Below are 20,703 nucleotides of genomic sequence, written 5' to 3' on the forward strand. Positions count from 1 at the left end.
CGTTTTCAGTAAAGACGAGTTTCCAGAGGTTTACGTGCCCACTGTGTTTGAAAACTACGTGGCGGACATCGAAGTGGACACCAAACGAGTTCAGCTTGCTTTATGGGACACGGCGGGACAGGAGGACTACGACCGCCTACGGCCCTTATCGTACCCCGACACTGATGTTATTCTCATGTGCTTCTCAGTGGACAGCCCGGACTCTTTGCAAAACATTCCGGAGAAGTGGGTACCGGAAGCGAAACACTTCTGTCCTAACGTGCCAATAATTTTGGTGGCGAATAAGAAAGATTTGCGGAACGATGAGACTTTGAGAAGCGAGCTGTCGAGAATGAAACAAGAGCCCGTAAAGACGGAAGACGGACGCGCAATGGCTGCGCGCATCGGAGCGCACGAATACATTGAGTGCTCTGCCAAAACTAAAGAAGGGGTGCGGGAAGTGTTCGAGACCGCTACTCGAGCTGCCTTACAGAAGAGATTTAAACCGGCTCCTGGTTGTTTGAACTGTTGTCGATTGATGTGAATGGCGTAAAAGTCATTGCGTGTAAAAGTCACAAACAGGTTACCCGTTTCATGGTCGCGCATTGAGAGGTTCGGGGCTATAGTCTGAATCTTTAACCATAACCATTACTCTGTGGTAAAAGACTGCACCTTCTAGGGATTGCTTTTGTGGGTGTGTTTATAGCTGGAAATGACTTTTGAGTCAAAGAACACACTTCACTGTTGTTTCAAATGAGGTCAACGTTTCAAAGCTATCCAAAGTCATTTGGGCCATGAAAAGATTCAGACTGAACACTAGTGGCTTGGCTGAAAGGTTGTCATTTTATGTGAATGAATGATAATTGTGGCACAAAAGATAAGGCACTGCCAATTGAGCTGTTCCAGTAGGCGTACATCATTTTAAGTAGGCCTAACGGACACCATTAGGCCAAAATATCTAAATAAAATTGTATACCTGGCACAATATGAATATTAAACACTATTAGCACAATGTTTCATGTACAATACTGAGTTCAGATTTTAGTTACACCAATCTTTTTCTTTTTAAGGATCTTTTTAAGATTGTTTGACTAGATTTGGAATGAGCTGCATTGGAAGGTTTAGAGAAAAAGTCATTGTTTCTGAATTAGGAAGCATTTGTGCTGTATTGATGCAGGTCCTATATGACAACTAAACTTTATTTTAGATGTGAACAGCTGAGTTTGTAGTTAAACACAACCGTGTCTTTGTTAACTGTAAATATTGCATTGAAAAATAAATGTTGTTTCCGGTCATGCCATTGGGATTTGAAATCACACAAACTAATAGCCTATATTTCAGAGCATCCCTATTGTCATCAAACAGTTTGTTTTGTATTAAGGATCTTTTTGCAATTAAGGAAATAATTTTTGTTTTAATTCTGTGACATTTGCTGCTGTAAGGTATTTACATGCAATATAAGTGAATGTAAAAAAAACAAAACAAATGGTTTTGTTCATGAAAGATACTTTATATATTACTTATACTTTATAGGGGCATTTTTCCAGACAGAGCTAGTACCAGACTAAAATCCATGTTTGATCTACCTTAATTAAACCCAGGGTTAAAAACACCTGCAAATGTCCTTATATAACTAAAGTAGTTTTGGATTAATCTAAACCCTGTCTGAGAAACCGCCCCAAACTAAATGAGAATACATCTGATACATCTTTAGCACTTTATAACTTCAACTACATCTTAAATACAATAGTGACTGATTTAGAACAAAAAAGTGGGACACTTCCCACCCCCCAGCATTTTGTAAACTAATTTGTACTGTATTTTAAATTGGCATTAAATTGTGTAAATGAAAGGAGTTGTATCATTCCCTGAGGGTATTTAGTATTTAGTACAATCTATTTATGTATTTGGCACATTCCTTATGTTGAGCCTTTTATTAAACTTACAGTATATGATTTTACTTGCTGTCAGTATTTCATAAATGTACAAATAAAGGTATACTTGAAATGTTCTTTGTCAGGTTGTATGTTTCCTGAAGAACCTTTAACATCCAGAGAACCTTTCTGAAGATTCTTTGTGGTGGATAAAGGTTCTACAAACTAAGAAAAGAAAGAAACGGTTCTTTTTAGAACCTTGAGCACATTAAACACATCTGATCATAGCTTATTAAATAAAAATTACTTACAATAAAAATAGTGCTGCTATTAAATATCACTAAAAGCTCATTATCATAGGGGAACGATTTTTAATGCTATATAGCAAATATAAAGCACCTATGACGAACCATCCGGGGTGATATATCACCACTATAGCACCAGATATGGTTCTGTATAGCACAATATGGTTCTACACTTTTAGTTCTATTTAGCACTGTTTTAAACCTAAAAAAAGACTAATGTCTGGGCAATTTGGAAGTATGTGCATTAAGACATGGGTTTTCATACAAGGTTAGAGACCCTCATGGAGGTGCGAAAGGGATTTAAGAAAATGAAACAAAAGCAAAAATGTAAACTTTTTACCAAAAATTAAGTTTTATTTCTATTTTTTATATTTCTTTTTTCATGTTCATCATGAGTCTGTATTTTTGTTTAATAATTTTTTAATGTAGGTAAATTTTGGGTGTAACCTCAAGGAGTAATCTCCCCTTCAGAAGGGGAATTACATCTAGTCAGGGGTCTTCCACCTTTTTTATAACAAAGACTTGCTGTATTGTGAGTCCCCATGACTGGTGTTGAGAATCACTTTATGGACCCAAAATGTATATTAATAATGTTTATTTATAGAATGTATTGTATAGATAACCATAATAAAAAATATATTGTATAAAAAATTGTTATATAAAGAATTGTATTTAAACAATATAATTTTTTTCAAATTGTATAAAAAAACATGTTAAATACTTATCAATAAGATCGAATACTGACTGTTTAATGAACAAATCTTGCAGTCAATGGTGTCAGTATACAGTAACCAATAGTCCAAGTTTCACCCCTGGTTTCACCACTACTTCAAAGTTGTGTTTTTAGTTTCAACAGTGGAACAAACAGTGAGTCAGCAGCCTCATAGCTCAGTTTATCCCCAAAGAAATGGCATGGGAGGAGCTCTGTTGGCCGTGACATCATCTATGTCTGTGAGCTATATTAAGATATACAGTTGGACTGGAGCATGTGGTGGGTTTCTAGCTGAGTGACTTCACTTGAAGAGTTATCACAGAATGTAGACATTTAAACAGTGGTGCTATTATTTTCAAATGTTGCACTTGTTTACTTATGTCTCTTCGTGGGATGATGAAATGTCAATTTTCAGGTGAAAATAAATGCATCTTGATGAGACCATAAATCTGCATTGTTTCATTTTAAATAGCTGCCCTGAGACTGATCAGTGGTCTTTGATTACAAATGTGAAGATTTTATATGTCTTTATTTGTTATAGTGACACCTAGTGGGTGGGGGGGGGGGGGGGTGGTTCAGTACAGCCTTTAGTCATTTTCCTATGACGTAGGCCTACATTAGAAATGGGGATTTTCTATGTACCCAAGATGAATCAATGAGGAACAACATTAATATCACGAGTGTTGTGCGTGTGTTAATGCAAAAGGGGAGATGACCTATTATATTAAATACAAAACATTTTCTGCAGTACAAATGTTTTTATTGGTGCTTCACTGTCATTGCTTTTTAAATACAGTAAGACAGATTGTAACTAACATTCATATATTTGCTTTAATAACACTATTCTAAATTAGTCATTTACAAAATAAAAAAGGGAACAAAAGCAGCTTATAGGCATATTGTTTATGCATAACACTTTATTGATAATTTCTTTTTGAAAATAGTTTAGCTAAGGAGTGTCCCGATACAAGGATTGGAAATTACTCTACTGAAGAAATTCCATACTGATGGAAATGGAATGTCAATGTCGATCTCCGTGTCATCCACTTTCACATAGAATTTACCATTCTCGACGACATTATTAAGGGTCTTGGTTATTTGGTTCAGAAAGACACGCAGACGTGCCACGGTAGATTCAATCCATGCATTGACATCTGCAATCAGTTGTTCATTGGTCATCTCATCAATGATGTTCTGGGCCTTAGCTTTGACACTTCTGTAGTACTCTACAATGATTCTTCTGAATGTCTCAACCTGCTTACTAATCTCTCTAACAATTTCGGAGTTGACAGCATCTCTGTAAACAGTGCTTATCCAGGCAGTGAGTTTGTCAAGATCTTGAATTTTGATCGTTTTAAGGAGCTCCTCTGCTTTCACCAAAGTGAATTTAAGGGTTTCTGACACTTTCTGGACAATGGACTCAAACCGAACATCTCCTAACCTCTTTACAATGGTGATCATTTGGCTTTGGATCTTCTGGAAAACTACATGGAGGTCGTTCAGCATATCGCTTCCACGGAGAACGTAGGTGGATCCTGGAATGGTGATTTCTACTTCTCTGATACGCTCAGTGAGAACCTCAACATATTTACTGAAGATCTCTGGTAACTTCGTGATGGCTTCCTCGATGACATCAGTGACAAAGACAGTGATTTTATTGTAGACATCAAGTCCAGTGAGTTTCTCGTTGTATCCGGGAAGTTGGAACTGGGTGTCTCTCATAAATGTAATGGATGCTTCCAACAGGGCCTGGATTTTCTTCTGGTACGCTCTTAGGATGATCACAATGTTGTCAGAAATCTTACTGCTGATTCCTGCAAGATCAACAGCGTTGATCTGTTCAGCCGCTCTCTTGTACATGAGTTTAGCTTGATCCTTAACTTGATTAATGGTGATATCTAGCTTCTCATACTTCTTGCTCATGTCTTTGTAAACTGCATTGATATAAATTGTCATTGTGCTTTTTAGGGAAGCAGCTCTCTCTTTAAGCCACATAAGAATCTTAACAGAGATTTCCTTGTTCCACTGTGTCTGAATGCTCAGCCGGTTTGAGTCCATGATGGCAACGTTGACCTTAAGAAGGTCCACATTTTCTTCAGACTGTAATTTAAAAAAAAGCATGGTCATGTCAACAGCTAATTTTAAGTATTACAGTAAAAGTCTAGTATGGTATGTAGTAATGTTCTTAAAAGGATAGTTTACCCCAAAATGAAGTCACCCTTAAATTTGTGTTCAACAAAGAAATTGATTCAGGTTTGGAACAACTTGAGGGTGAATGAATGATAACAATATTAATTTTGGGGTGAACTATTCCTTTAATGAATTATAAATACTTACGTTATATGCCCCAAAAAGTCTTCCTGTATGTTGGGATGAGCCCTTGCATTGCAGCTGAAGACCAAGGAGTCCAGCAGATGGAGAAGATACAGAGACAGTAAGACCTTCTTCAGCATTTCTAGTTAGTTTGTGGTAGAGCATAAAATTCCCAGTGGGAAAATATTTATGCTCAACATTCAAATTGCTCAACAGTTTCATCCCTGAATTTCTGTTCAGTGTGGACTTGCCGCTTGTCTTGCCATTTAAAACATCAAACTCTGAGGTTAAACGAGACTCAAACTGAGCAACAATTTCCTCCAGATTCAGGATCTCAGCCTTGGTATTTGTGGTGATCATAGCAGTTTTAACAGAGAACTCATAGGTCAGGTCTCCCATGACAGGAATCATGACTGGTTTCTGAATATTGGGAAGAGTGATCTTTGTAAAATATGGACATGGGTATGTTTGAGATGTTGGTATTGGTATTTTGATTTTGCTAATGATGGCATTCAGAATTGGCTCCATGTTGAACATCTCAGGGTTCTTTACATAGTTGAACGTCACATCCATATCAAAGGTTTGCTGAGGTGTGATCAAGATTCTTTTAAGGCCTGTGTCCTCCCAGAAAGAAAATCCCTCTACGATTGGTGTTTCCTTGTTAATAAATGGGACAGTCATTTTAGGAATATTAATTGGTAAGGTCAGCACATTAAGATCAGCCTCGCCGTTAACCGATGCAGAAACCCGAATGTCCTTCTCACCATTAGCCATAGCGATGTAATGGGAGTACTTGTACTGATTGAACCTAGCAAGACCGGTCCAGCTTGCCTGTTGCACAGCAGGACTCAGAGTTAAAGACATGTCATTTTGCAGATCAACTTTACCGGACAATGTAAAGGGAAGCACCAGCTTTGTGTTCTCCTTGTTCTTGGTGTCAAAGACAATTTCATAAGGCTTAGCCTTGAAGGTGACAGAGTTGGAAATGGTTCCTTCAACTTTGCCAGTTAGTTCAGCACTGTGGGACCCACTGAGCTCTATCATGAGATTCTTAACATTTAACTGCCCTTTAGCCGCAGCAATGCTCTTCTTGATGAAGGGAGTGTCTGTCTCCACATGTACATTAAACTTGATCTCAGTCAAACCAACTGTCTCAGCATCCACTTTCTGCTTCATCTTAATAAGACTGCTGTCTATATCGCTGCTAAAGGTCAATTTCAGGGATTCTAGACTGATCAGAATCTCCAAGTCACTCTTGTGTGTTCCTTCATTAGACAAATCATGAATAGAGTACTTTCCTTTGCCGTCAGTTCCAACTGTGAAGGTAATAATTCCAGATTCCAGTTGACCAACAGCTTTCTGGGTAATTTTGGCGTTGCTGAAGATATTGGCCACTGGCATGTTCACACTGTGACTGTAAGAGGTCTCCAAAGTGCCTGATAATCCATTCTCTGTGCTCAAGAATGCATCGCTCACAAAGTCAGCAGTGTATGGTTCTGTGGTTGCCTTAGCAGTGGTCTTTGAAGATGCTTGGGCTAAAGCGCTATTAATAGACAAGAATCCCTGGTGATCAACTGAAAAGGCCATGTGATTGGCCTTTACTGTTTCAGTCAGGGACACATCATTAATTTCTGGGATTTTAAGATGAGCAGTGGCATCAAAGGTGTAGGCCAAGAGATCAATAGTTGTCTGGAACTGGGAATTCAGCACTGCAGTGAACTTATTGAAGTCATCCGTTGAATTCCTGAGTTCAGCAGTGGTCATCAAAGTGTGCTCAGATGCTTTAATCGCAAATTCACCGGACAACGTTCCAAAGCATGGAACCCTGCTTAGGTCAGTGACCCTCTGTCTTACTTCATCAGCTAAGGTGTCATAATCATAATCAATTAAATCACTGGCTTTGGTGTATAGTTGATTTGTCAACTCACACACCTGTGCACAGTATGAATCAAACTGTGGTTTTATGTCAAAAGAGTTTAGATAACTTACAGCTGATTGCATGGTCTCCCTTAGTTTATATTGCTTCATGAGTTCCACAGCATTATCAATGTTTTCCTCAACAATTCTCTCAATTTTATAACTATTCAAAATCACAACAATTCTGTAGAAGATTTCTTTTATCTTGCTGATAATGCCAGTTCTTTGCTCGAAATTATAAAAAAAATTCTGGATGGGTTCCAAGTTTATATCTATTTCCGATACTACTTCTGTCATGTACGTGGAAACAAATCTTATACCATCATAAAGCTTGCTAGAATCAAAATTTTTAATTGCCTCCAAAAGTTCACTTATTTTGCTCTGGAGAGTGTCTGTAATGTCATATTTGTTGTTAATGTCATTCATCATGTCAATGCTACGCTCTTTCATGTTAAGCACTGCAATTTTGACCTCTTCAGTGAGAATGGGGAGCTTGTCAGTAAAGGGCAGGGTAATAAAATGACTGTCACTGTTCTTCTTATATTTCAGAGCACTGGAGATGGAAAATTCCTGATTTTCGTTGCTGTCTGTATTCAGGAGGTTGGTAGACACAGTGTCTATAAATACGATACCAATGTTCTCTGGGGTGTTGAAGATTTCCAAAGTATGGTCAAAAGCATGGTCATTCAGTTTAGACTCTATCTTACTGTTCAACTTTTGCTGGTGAGGAGTGACATCACTTGTTATTTCATTCTGGAAGTTAGTTGTAATGGTGTTTCTATTGCTTAGCTGGTGGGAGGTTGAGGCCTTGTATTCATAATTGTGTGAGAAAGACAACGGCTCGGCACGTAGTAGCAGTATGTTCTTCACATGACCACTGTGTTTTCCATACAGGTTAAGCTCTCCATCAGCATTGAAGGAGCAGTCAACAACCAATTTAAAAGGTTCTGCTTTGGTGAGAATGTTGCTGTCCAGTTGGAGAGAGGGAGAGTTGAAGCGCATCTCATTGGTGAACTTTGATGAATATCCAACAATCTCAATCTCAGAGCTCTGACTCATTTGAGTGCCCAGAAGTTTTCCATTGCTGCTGCACTTTGCCGAAGCTGTCTGATCGGCATAAATAATTTCATATTTATGTTTCAGTTCCTCTTCACCAAATGTTCCCTTCAGAATTCCAGTAAGTTCCATCTTGTAAAGCTCTGCTTTCATCTGGGCATCATTGATTAAGTTGACACCAATAACCTTAAGATCATTGTTGACATTCAAGGATAATGTAAAGTCACGAATGTCCACTGCAATGTTGTGCTTGTAGAAGTTGTTCTCATTCAGGAAGTTGTCAGATTCAGAGCGGATGTTCAAAGATTCAAGGGTAAGTTCCAGGGAGTCTGTGTTTTCTATTTTCATCTCCTGAAGTGATGCCATTAAGTTGTTGGAGAGGTTCAATCCCTCTTTATTCAACTTTACAGTTATCCTGTTTCTAGTGTTGGCATTAAAGATATCACCCTTATACATGCTGTTAAAATATACCTCAGAACTTGCAAGTCTTCCTTCAACTTTCAGCTCAACGCTGTTATCTTGGACTGCTCCCTTTGTGGACACAGAAATGGTTGCACCAGAAGTTGCAATGCCACCTTGAAAAATGTTTTCAAAGGTCACGGAGCTGACCTGAGCATTGGTGGTACAGCTAGTGGACAGGCCATCCTTGGTGAAAGACAGGGTGCCCTTGTGGGAGGCACGGTTGGCAGCAAAGTTGATGTTGAAATCAGTATTGAGTTCCAATCCCTGAGTGTTAAAGGATCCAGCAAGCAGGGATAAAGCACGATTTGTGCTGTCATCAGCCTGGGACTCAATCTTGATAGTGACCTCCTTCAAGGTTGCAGAGAATTCTACCTGGTTGCGAAGTGTGCGCTTAACAGCGGTTCGCTGGGCTGGGTTGTTGTCGATGTTAGTGTTTGACTCAAATGAAATTTTTCCATTTGCTGCTGAAGCTTTCATTTTGTTTCGAATTTTGAAAATGGAAGAGCTCAACCTGAAAGAAGATTCGGCTCTTGCCTCTCTGTTCTCAAGTTGTAGTACGTAACTTTGCGAAGCAACTGTGCTAGCAGACAGTGGGCCTAATTTCAGTGATCCATCTAGATTTCCATCTCCTGTGATTTCAGAGGAGATAGAGCACTGGGCTGTGTACTCGAGGGACATCTTCATACCCAGAGGGCTGGAAGCTTTGATCTTGTAATTTCCTGTTGTCTTTACTAGATCTGTAGTTGTGGATGTTTCCAATAGGCTGAATTGCGCATCTATGAGCTTATGCTTTAGGGAAGAATCGATTTCGAACTTCACAGTGTCGCTTGATATTTCACCAATTTGAGCAGTTCCTGCATGTAACAGATACGGTCATTATGTTCTTTTAGTACTGACTGAATAAACATTGATTATCAATCATACAAATTAAAATCTAATACAGCATGTACGCATAGGCTTACCATTTACAGCGAAGGCAAGAAGCTCCATTGGGGAGTTGGCGACCACTTTGTAGCTTGCAATGTAGGCGAGGTCATTTTCAGTCTTGTTGCCACCAGAGAAAACTGCCTCCATATCGTAGAAGTTGGTGTTCACTTTTGTCGATATTTCTACCATTCCGAGGAGTGGCATTGAGAGTTCATAACTCGATGGGATAGAGAAGGATGGTAGATTGAACTGCTTAGAGGGCAGCATTAGACCAATCTGTGGCATAACCAAGTCAGGGGTGGCCATGGTAGCAGGGATTCTCAGGTCCTCAGATGTCTTTCCACCAAAAGGCAAGGAAATGCTGACTGTTAAACGATCTCTGTTGAACTTGTATTTGAATGTGCTCTCACTAAAAATAAAAAAATTAACCGTCATTTTGTAGTTGTTAATGTATAATGTAGAAACTAAATATAAAAATGAAGGTGGTTAGCAGTAATCTTACGTGTTCATGTACACCCTCTCAGGCATAGATGGAATAGTCAGTTCTGGAATTTTTTCTCTTAGATTCTGAAGGTAGGGCATGTCGGCGGAAATCTTGTCTACCCAAATGAGGTAAGCCTGTAATAGGATTAAACAAACTGGAATAAACATTCTTCCACAAATTTATAAAAAAACAAAATTGTCTTAATTTTTGTTGGGTTTCATAATCAGTGTAAACTTTATAAATATAGACGAACTCATACCTCCCAGAGTTTTGCATAAATGTGACGCAGCTTCATGTCAGTCTTGACAACTTTATGCTCCATGATTTTTTCAAAGGCCTGTTGTAGGTGACTCTGAAGACGTTCTGTGTTAAACTGCTTCTGGATCTCTGAGTCCATGTCAGACTTTAGCTGAACTTTCATCTCATCATCAGCTGTTATGACAACAAATGTCAGATTTTCAGACTTTTTTCATCACCTTTATTGAGATTTTTCTTATGACCAACACTATTTTAACCCAGGCTCACTTACCATACATACCTCTACACACATTTCTGCATTTCTGTACATATAGTTGCATTTGGTGTCAAAAGTTACGAAGCACACTCACACACACACACACAGAAATTAAAACCTGCTCATCTTTGTTTAGTAGATTTGTTCTGTTTGGTACTTATTTATTGTCTTGCATGCCTAAGTGACATACGCTTTCCTTGCAGTTAAATTTTAATAAAACACAGCCATCAAAACCTAATGTATTGTGATCAATCATTACTATCCCTTTTGTAAGTCGCCACTATGTTCCTGTAAACAACAACTTCTTGACATACATCAGCTGAACACAATCAATCATGAGAGTGACAACATCAGACATTTATCTGCCATAGTCACACAACCATGGCCTGAAGAATATACTTCAATAATATTCAGTATTGTCTTCTTTGTAACCTTGAATGAACCCGCATCAAAATGGAGAAAAAACAAGCCGTCAGTGCCTATAGTGAACACTCCAACCGAAACACAAAGCGATATGAACGTACGTCATTATGCAGAAATGTAGGCAGATGTATGTAAGATGTATGAGCATGTGTGTCTATATTTGCATTCAAAATCATGCAAAAACTGTATGAAGATAAAATACCATATTGGAAAATGATCTTCTGCACAGAGTTGGTCTCTGGGAGCTTGATATTACTCTGAAGTTCCACATTTAAACCTTCAACATTTGTCATGGTGGCAGACAGGGTGGCATCTGTGTCGAGTGAGGGTACAATCAACTGAGCTTCCAGCAAACCGTCTTTCATGCCTTCAAGTCTGTTATTAGCAGAAACAAAAACTTACATTTCACACATTTCATAATTTGTCAATTTGTAAAGCCTGGTATGGTTCTTACATTCAGAATGAATGAATAAATGTTGTGTCAGAGATGCATGCAATGATCTATTAGCATCATAACATAAAAATGTGATGTGTGCTTACTTGGCACGACCAATGAGAGAAAGCTGGGGAATATTTTTGTTGGTGATTTCAAAGATGACCTTCTTTTCATCAGAAGAGCTTTCAGCAAAACCAACATTAATTCCGGCCTCAACATCATAGTCAGGGATTTCAATGCTGGTGGTTAACATATTCTTGTTGCGGTTGTACTTGACAGTGGCAGTTGCCTCAGTGGGATCAGCACCTTTATGATGAGAACACAGAAAAAAAATGTATTTACCTGAAACTCAGGGAACTCTATGTGCACTGCTGTGCCATAGCTGTAATTTGAAATTTTGTAGCATCATGAGTTACAAAGTTAAATAGACATGCCTTCTGTGCTCAGAATCATTTTCAGCGAATCAACCTTGTTGCCACCTTCCTTGTTCAAGACCTCATAGGCAAAGGTTGCTGTGTACTCAGTGACTGCACCGGTGGGTTGGATTTCCACAGCAAAACTGTGAGCAGGCAACGGCGTTAGTATAACGTGTGATGCATTGCAAAATGTTTAAAATACATGGAGTACTCCTACCTGGACTCTCCATTGAGCGGAAAGTATGGAGAATCTGGTCTTGCTCCTGAGAAAGATAAACTACTGCAGTACTTGATGCCAGAAATTAGAGGACTGCAATTCACTAAGGCGGATCTGTCGCCTGTTTCAGGCACAACTCTGACCAGGGAGTTGGAAACCATCACTAGCTTGTTGCTGTTTAAAAAAATACAAGAGGTTTTCCATTACATTTTTGATGTGTCTGTACATTTACTTTAGATTTTGAAATAAAGATGAAATTAGGTTTCAGATAACAAATTACGCAAATCTACCTGGCCCTAAAGAGTTGAGTAGTACCCTTGGGTGCAGGGATAGACAACTTTATTTGACCATTGCCCATGGTGATCTTGGCATTAAGAGAGCTTTCATGGAACATGGTAGTGTGCATTTCCACAGCAGAGACAACAAACTTGGGAATGTGGATTCCCATATGGGTGACAAATTGTACTCCAATTGAAGGTGAGAAAGACAGTTCATGCTGTGAAATAAAAACAATCAGTGAGTTTTTCTTGTGCAAATGTCGAACACAAGATTATGTAACAGACATATACACCAATTATCATCTGATCAAATTGTAATCAGCTACTTGTTTTAATACCTTGCCAGGTTTCATCTGCAGACCACCCTTTACTCCAGGTGCAAAGGTTCCAGACATAGCGAACTTCAGTGGGAAACCAGAAGAGGTTGGCAGGGAGAACTCATTATCCATAAAGATGTAGTGAGCAAAGATGTTCTGATCTCCAGACATCAGGGCCTTTGTAATCTGAATTGAAAGAGAAGTATATATACTTTGCTATACTATACTTAGGATATCACTTAGCAAATTGTAAACATGCCATGATTTTGGATATGAAGTTGTTCCATATACAAGATCGAGTAAACATATGTATGTGAAAATGTATGAACATACCAAAGCAGGTGAGTACTTGAGGGCCTGAATGTATGTGACCATCCTGTCCACAATAGCCGACAGTTCATTTGTGCCCTTGATGTATCCCAGCTCATTTCCCATGATCCTCAAGTAGGCAATGGCTTCTGGTGAGTCCTGGTTGTACAGGTCTTTAACAAGCTTGTTGAAGTTGCGCACCATTTCCCTTACAATGTTTTCAGGAACCTGTCAAAGAGAATTATAACAGTATTCAAGTAATTGCCATCCTTTGATACTGTACTTGCACCAAACATCAGTAATAAAATATCTGTAATTATAGTTGGAGTAAGTAATAGATAACGCTACCTGTCTCTTAGTTTTTTCTGTTCTCAGAGGCTCAACCCACTCCTGCAGAATCTCATTGATTTTATTTGGCATCTTGTTCCCAGCCCAGTACATGGCCTTGGAAATGGTGTCAGGGAAGAACCCATTGCTTCCAAAGATAGTCTCAACAGTTGGCTCAAATCCTTTACCCTCCATGCCAAACTGATATAAAAGAAAGTACAAATAAATAAACCGAATAACAACAATTGGGATCTTGAATTCTTCACTACTATTAAAGTAGTATCCCACCTCTATGAAGTCAAGGCTAAAACCAAATGCCTTAAGAGTTGTCTCCAACATAACTTCTCTGGGGAGTTGGCTGCTGGGATCAAAGATGATGCTGCCCTGCGTGATGGAGCCCATAGCCTCCTTTCCTGGCATAAATGCGTCCATCTTGTAGTTACGAGAAAGCTGAGTGTAGTTGGAATGGGTAAGCACTTCATTCTCCTGCATGACCTCGATTATTTTCTTGCCCAACCTGGGAAGAGAAAAATTATAGTGTTGAGGAAAGGATAATGAGTATTCTAAAAAAATAACCGACAAATAAGCAAAATACATACTCTTGAATTTCAGGGTCTTTAGAGTGAACAATGTTGTAGACATGGGAAGCCACAAAGGACTTGACTTGTACGTTCGGATCCTGGGTAAGGATCTTTTTCACAACTTCTATGTCGCTTGCCTCAGGCTTTTTCATCAAAATGAGATATGCGGCCAGTCTTTTCTGAACAGCACCTTTGCCATAAAGGGCAACTCTCTGGATGTTGGAACGGATCTGAGGAAAAAGATTTTGGAGTTTTGATATTCTTATTAAAATATTTCCATAGAACCTAAGACCTAAATCTGCCATATTTGCAGTAGAACACAATTGGTTGTTTTTTAAGGAAATTCATAATATCGGGTGACACCTACATCAGGAGTCACAGACATGCGTCTGAAAGCCTGGATAGCAGCCAGCTGGACTGACAGAGTGGTGGTAGGCTGTCTCATGCACTTGAGCAGCATGTTTTTAATGTTTGGATCAACTGCTTCCATAGCCTCGCCCATGTTTCCAACAACCTAATTAAGGCAGATTGAAATAAGAGATTATTTTCTGGAATGTATGAATTGGGAAAAGGTTTGAGAGGGAAGATGCTCAAGAATACACACCCTTAGGGTCAGGTAGGTCAGTTCCTTCTCTCCAGCACAGTCAGCACCAAGGATGGAGGTGAAAAAGTTGTATACCTCAAGAATCTCAGGGGTGAGCTTACCCTCAGCTTCGAAGTGCCTAGAAAATTAATATACCACACACATGTACATATATTTTGGATTTGTAAAGCAAGACCAGCATAGCCAGGTACCAGGTTTGGATGCTGGTGTGCTTGTCGCCTAACCAGCTTAAACAGAAAGACTACTTGCTTGGTCAACCAACTTCGCTAGAAAGACCATATCGGTCAACCATCTTAAATTTTATTTGGTTTTATTTGTGAGTGCTTCTCACTAGGTTCCTAGGAAGAATTTACTCACCTTCTTACGACATTGCTGAGAGCATACATGATTGGTTTGCTCTTCTTGGTCTGGGCAATCTCAAGTACGTCTTTCACCAGGAGGCCAGTTGGGCTGTGCATCATTCCCAGAGCATAGACTGCGGCATCTACCTCAATGGCATCGGGTTCCATCGTCTTCAGGATACTGAGCATGGAACTTACACACTCTGGGGTGCCACACTGGGTCAGGGCCTGCCAGGTCAAGAATTTGTCCTCCTCAACCATTTGAGCGGTTGCCTCTTTCAGAACTTCAACTTCCAGGCTGCGGAGCTCAGATACCAGCTTCTGGAAGGTGCTGGCCCTCTGGTTGTGGTGTTCATGCATGGTTTTCAGGTCTCTGAACAACATCATCAAAGCATCAGAGGTCTGGATTCTAGCTTTTTCTTCCACAGCTTCCAGTGCCAAGGATTTGCTGTCAATAGAATCTGTATAAAAGATGGAAGATGATGTGATATGCAGTTTATATGTTAGGAATTCTTATAGTGAAATTGATGAAAAATCCCTAACCAATAGATTTACATAGAAAGAGAAAAACTTACTGATAGCAAAAACTCTGTCGTTGATCTTGCTGGTTCCTTGAAGAGTTAGGGTTTGCTTCACAAGCGAAGAGATACCATACTCTTTCCTGCAGAGAGAGAATGGAAATTTAATTGACATATATTCAATTTATAAACCCAAATTGAATTTGCAAATGTCAGTATGACCCACTGGTAAGAGAAGGGAAGGAAGATGTGTTTCTCCATGCATGCAGCTGAAGTCATGTGCTGTTTCTGGTTGTCAAACTTGTATGTGCAGGACTGGGTGCTGTCAATCAGCTTGGACAGAGGGTATTGCTGTGGACAAACAGATATAGCTTAAAAAATATCATGTTATATAATTAAAATATTTTATTGTTATTTGTTTTTGGGTCAGGAGGCATAGACCAATCTAAGCCATCTATGTGATATTATGCATTTGACAATTTTGATTAATGATAACTTGCCCAATCCCTAACCAACTGTTTAAATATATTTAGTAATAAGTTTAATAGGTTTATCCCCTTTGCCAACTGCCAAAAATCCAGGCTAAAGTCTTATAATCTAATAATGAGATTATGAGCATCAAAGTTTGATTTCGATATTACAGATATCAAGGTTATGTTTTCACAAAATGTTCTTTAAATTATGTTGGACGTTTATATGTAGAAAATAGTAAATTACAAAATATGACTTGCTGAGTTGTCCCAGGCCGGGTTCACATATAAAGTTTAATGCTGTGTTAATGCCTTACCAAACCAGTGACAATTGCAAGAGGGCTAGAGTGGCTTCTTTGGGTTTTGAAAAGATCACATCCTGACAGATCCCTGGTGATGGTGACATCAGTGGCAATATCTTCCTTGTTATTGACCTTGACCTCAGTGGCACAGATTCCATGGACAGTTGCCTAAATTAATGAAATAACAAAAGGGAAATCAAGAAGAGCAAACATTTTAAGAAAGACCTAAAAATCTACTTTCACTTATTAAATAGGTACTTATCGATTATCTTGCATTACACAAAAGATTTTGCACTATTTGGATCTGACAGTTAAATCCAAACACTGACAGTATTTAATTAGGGACAATGTACAGGTAATGTTATCGTATTATGAAGTTTGCATGGGTCAAGATGTTCTTGAGTGGAATTTATTATTCCCGATAAGAATATGATCTTATCTGCTCAGTTATTAAGCTGGTGCTAATATTGGCATTACATAAGATGCAAATTAAGTTAATCTGACCTGTACAATGTTTGATAAAGCATATATACCATTATAGATTAAGACTTATAAAAAAAGATAACGTTGGTTTTGTACCATGTCTTTGGTCTGCTCTTTCTCCATGACAGGCACAACCAGAGTGGAGATTATACCCCTCTTGAAGTTTAGGATGTTGGTATCCTCACCATCGGAGTAAAGTGTCACATCGGTCTCACCTTCAACTACGAACTTCAGTACATTCCTTTTCAAAGACAAAAATTGCTGTTAAACCCATGCGTGGTTGTTGTAAATTGTGGCTTAAGGACGAATTCAGATCACTTTTAATATCAGTTTATTTTAAAATGGAGACTTAAAGTCTCACTGTCCACAAAAAACAATGATTGTATGGCTAAAATCCTGTGAAATGTTGGATTTAGGTTTGGAATAAAGAAGCACTCCTCTGGATATTGCAGTATCCCTTCTAGCCAGAACCCTATTAGTGTGATGTGGCAGTGTGGACATTTTATATTTGTTTACAACCGTTCTTAACACAACAGCAAACTTTATCATGTTTAAAATGCTGGTATTTGTTGGGAAATTATGAGACAGTGTGAATCCAGCCTGAAAAATCTTCACTTTAAAATTTAATTTCTACAGGTTGCTTGCGCTTCTGAGTTGCTGTAGTCATTTTAAACATACTTAATTTTCAAACAGATTTGCAAATCTAGAGTTATCAGCTTTAAGTTACTGTGAAGTAACCGTTAAACATACTTCTCCATGGCAGTTTGGAAGTTCTGGGCATCAGCAACAGGTTCATAGATGGGCGTCCCATCCGAACTCACATCTATTATCTCAGACAGAGAGCACTCGCTGGTACGGAGCTGAAAGCTGCATGCCTGAGGTACATCAATCTCAACCTAGATCAGATAGTTTAGATTTATTATTAACAGGAAGGAAATCTAGTACTACAAAAACATGTAGACCAGTCGTGTATACACTGTAAAAAATGTTGGGTTATTTTCAACCCAGCGTTGGGTCAAAAAAGGAAAAACCAAGGCGTTCAGAAGCTTGAAGTGTGACTTTTAAATGTAATTGTACCTTGCAGGAGACTTTAGGGCCATTCTTGAGAGGGGTTGTCCCTTTGACACCATTCTGGATCTCTGCTTCATACTTATATGTATATTTTTTGTAGATCTTAAATCTTTTAGATACTGAAGAGAAAAAATACACAAGTTAAATGCAACAATGAAATATCTGAAACATTATAATCATTTATTTTTTAAAGTATTATCTTGTTTTGTTTTTTAAGAAAAAATCCCTTAACATATTAAAAGCAAGTTTAATCTATTAAGGAACGAAAATGTCAGATATCTGTTCAGAGAATATGTCTTTAACATTATTGTATTATGTCTCGTAACACTGTGAATATTGTTATTAGGTACGTTTATCTTGATTTAATATGGTTTTAAGTATGCAGTGACGCATCATATAAACTGTATCACATTGTATTGTATTATCTAATCACAATAGGTATTAAGACATTTGGACTCTGACATCTTGACTCAGAGTACATGACAGGCCTAGTTGATGTAATTTATTGCAGGTCCAAAGTAACTGACAACAACAAAGGTACAATAAGTCCAGTAGGTAAAGGGTAAAAATACAAAGTATGGGTGCTTTTATATGTTTGAAAGTCTGGGTTTATAATACAGATAACATTAATAAAACATTAATAGAAAATGTAATTAAACTTACGATGACATTCTGGATGAGAATTAGACTCAGTTTCTTGCTCTGCAGGTGACAGAAAAGTATTTTACAATATATTTGTTTTTTATTATTAAAACTAAAGTAAATAATAAATACAAATTTAAATAAATGTGTAATACGCCTGACCACAAACACAAAATGCTGAGATTAAATCTTAGTAAAATGGCAAAATAATATGCAATAAAAATGAAACAGGATGGAGTGTTTTTGTTATATCTACAGAGCAGAATGTAATATGATACTCACGGGCCAAGGCACAAGTGCCAAGTAGCAGCACCAGACAGAGCTTCAAGTTGCCCATGTTGGGTCAGAAGAAGCTCAAGGACTAAAGCGAGTCCTCCTCCAGACAGAGACTGATGCAGCTCCTATATCAACACCTTTTATACTCAGACATCTTGGGGGGTTAAACAAAGGTTGCAACAGGTTCAAAGTTCCACCAGCCAGTGTGGCAGGCCAAAGGCAAAGACTGTTTCATAAACAACACCCAAGACTTGCCCGTCAGCAATGGGACTGATGAAACTCACTGATTGCATCGGGCCGACAGCAGCTATAGCCTTTAGTACCCCTGCTTGATTGATTTTTGTTGTCTTTCACGTAAAATCTGGCAAAGGCCAAAGGTTGTTTTTCGGGATGTAGACCAGAAAAGTACATTTTGTTAAGGTTTTTAGATAAAAAAAATCTATTTACTGGATATTCTCAAACAATTTTGAACAAAGAAAATCATCATGGTTGATATATAAATAAATACATGCATCTTTCACATCTGAACAGACGATAAAGCACACAGCAGGATAGATTATATCATAATAACACATCAAAGGGCTGATGGGTTTTGAAATGTCTGCAGAGCAAAATTGTGTTTGCCCTGCATATTAATAAAATATTTATCAAATTAAAACAAAAAAGGTTTTGCAATTAAGACTTTATATAATTTATTAAGACAAATATCCTGTTCAAAAAATTTGTTTTTTCAACTCTTCAACCGAGATTATATTCAGAAAGTAGCGCGGTCTCTTAGGAGTACCTTCTTGCTTTTCTTCAAACAACTACTGCATGATAAAGATATTAAGGACTCAAGTTTTTATTGCAGTTTGATACAGTGAATTAAAAAGAGCCAGTTGGGCTACTATGGAAGCTGTGTAAAGATATTCACAGAAGCCACGTAAAGAGATGTTCGCATCATATACTAGAGTGGTTCTCAAACTTTTTCAGCGGGCGGCCCCCCTTGAGTACAGTGCATTAATTTGCGGCCCCCCCAAAGAAAATTTATGACAATGTTGTTCTAAAACATAACATCTTAATTAAACAAAACATGTTAAAATATACAAAGTAGTGCTGTTGGTGAGTAGCCTTATTTTTTAGATTTTATTACACAGAATTCATGATAAATTAATGTATTTTATAAAATGTCATAAAACCCTCTAGCACCATCTCCCGGCTCCCAGTTTGAGAACCACTGATATACTACATCATATTATATTATAGAACAGCTGGAGCACTGCAGCAGCACTGACCAATCAGCATTCAGGATCTCTTTATTTGAAAAAGAAACCTTAACTTAAATCATTTTCCAGAATATGTGATACATACAGTATATGAGTCATGTTCTAATCTGAATTATTTTCACAGAACATGTCTTTCCCAATTTACAACCCTTATCATGTGAAACCAAGTCAGTGTGCAAAAGTTCACAGAACATTTAGGATCCCAGATGGACTGTGTTCAGAATTATCTATCCCAAATGATCTCCTGTATCATTAGAACAGCACCTGGATCTTGTAAGTAGGAAAGAAAACTGGTTGCTTGGTTTGAGTGATTTTTAATGTAAAGACTAAAAAATTGTTTTTAGCCTGGTGGTAAATCCTTAAAAATGATGGTCGGGATAACTATTTTAAAGCAAAATGTTTAATTTGGGTTGGGTTTTACGTCTGACAATGTCTGATTAAATGAAATTGTCAACTTGCTCATCCATACTGAAATCCATGAGGTAATCAAAGTAGTCATAGAGATTTCAGACGTGTTGCTCTCATTATTTGTGTGAGATCACTCAGAGAAGAGATAACTTAATCAGAGTACAACATATGCACAGTTACATAAGACTGAAGATTAAAAACGCTTCAATTGCTTTAAGTTTTTTAAAGGGACAGAAAATAAAAGGTCCACCCTGCAAAAAGTGACTTTCTTACTAAGTATTTTTGTCTTGTTTTCAGCAAAAATATCTAAAAATCCTTAAATTAAGATGTATTTTCTTGATAAGCAAAATGACCTACGAAAATAAGTCTAGGTTTTAGACAAAAAATATAAAATTTAAGTGAAATTGTGCTTAAAACAAGCAAAAAATCTGCCAATGGAATAAGAAAAAAATTCTTGAAATAAGTGTTTATGAAAA

The 20,703-nt window shown here is 37.9% G+C and overlaps 1 protein-coding gene across 1 annotated transcript in view; it reads right to left on the reverse strand.

Annotated features, from left to right (window-relative positions):
• Positions 1 to 18,849, reverse strand: part of LOC135745481 (apolipoprotein B-100-like) — a 58,919-nt gene extending 40,070 nt beyond the window's left edge. Inside the window, 28 exon segments of the mRNA XM_073816318.1 lie at positions 155 to 419; positions 1,981 to 2,078; positions 3,819 to 4,970; positions 5,208 to 9,472; positions 9,581 to 9,954; positions 10,048 to 10,163; positions 10,289 to 10,461; positions 11,169 to 11,341; positions 11,507 to 11,708; positions 11,837 to 11,961; positions 12,036 to 12,209; positions 12,326 to 12,531; positions 12,652 to 12,816; positions 12,964 to 13,167; positions 13,288 to 13,467; positions 13,555 to 13,783; positions 13,866 to 14,077; positions 14,215 to 14,361; positions 14,452 to 14,569; positions 14,809 to 15,253; positions 15,368 to 15,453; positions 15,537 to 15,661; positions 16,098 to 16,250; positions 16,662 to 16,806; positions 17,316 to 17,461; positions 17,643 to 17,755; positions 18,300 to 18,338; positions 18,561 to 18,849. Of these exon segments, the coding sequence (XP_073672419.1) occupies positions 155 to 419; positions 1,981 to 2,078; positions 3,819 to 4,970; positions 5,208 to 9,472; positions 9,581 to 9,954; positions 10,048 to 10,163; positions 10,289 to 10,461; positions 11,169 to 11,341; positions 11,507 to 11,708; positions 11,837 to 11,961; positions 12,036 to 12,209; positions 12,326 to 12,531; positions 12,652 to 12,816; positions 12,964 to 13,167; positions 13,288 to 13,467; positions 13,555 to 13,783; positions 13,866 to 14,077; positions 14,215 to 14,361; positions 14,452 to 14,569; positions 14,809 to 15,253; positions 15,368 to 15,453; positions 15,537 to 15,661; positions 16,098 to 16,250; positions 16,662 to 16,806; positions 17,316 to 17,461; positions 17,643 to 17,755; positions 18,300 to 18,338; positions 18,561 to 18,615 (9,885 nt within the window). The 5' untranslated portion in view covers positions 18,616 to 18,849.
• Positions 18,850 to 20,703: the final 1,854 nt, after the last annotated feature.

This window comes from Paramisgurnus dabryanus, chromosome 12, assembly GCF_030506205.2.
Source record: "Paramisgurnus dabryanus chromosome 12, PD_genome_1.1, whole genome shotgun sequence".
Classification (NCBI taxonomy): Eukaryota; Metazoa; Chordata; class Actinopteri; order Cypriniformes; family Cobitidae; genus Paramisgurnus; species Paramisgurnus dabryanus.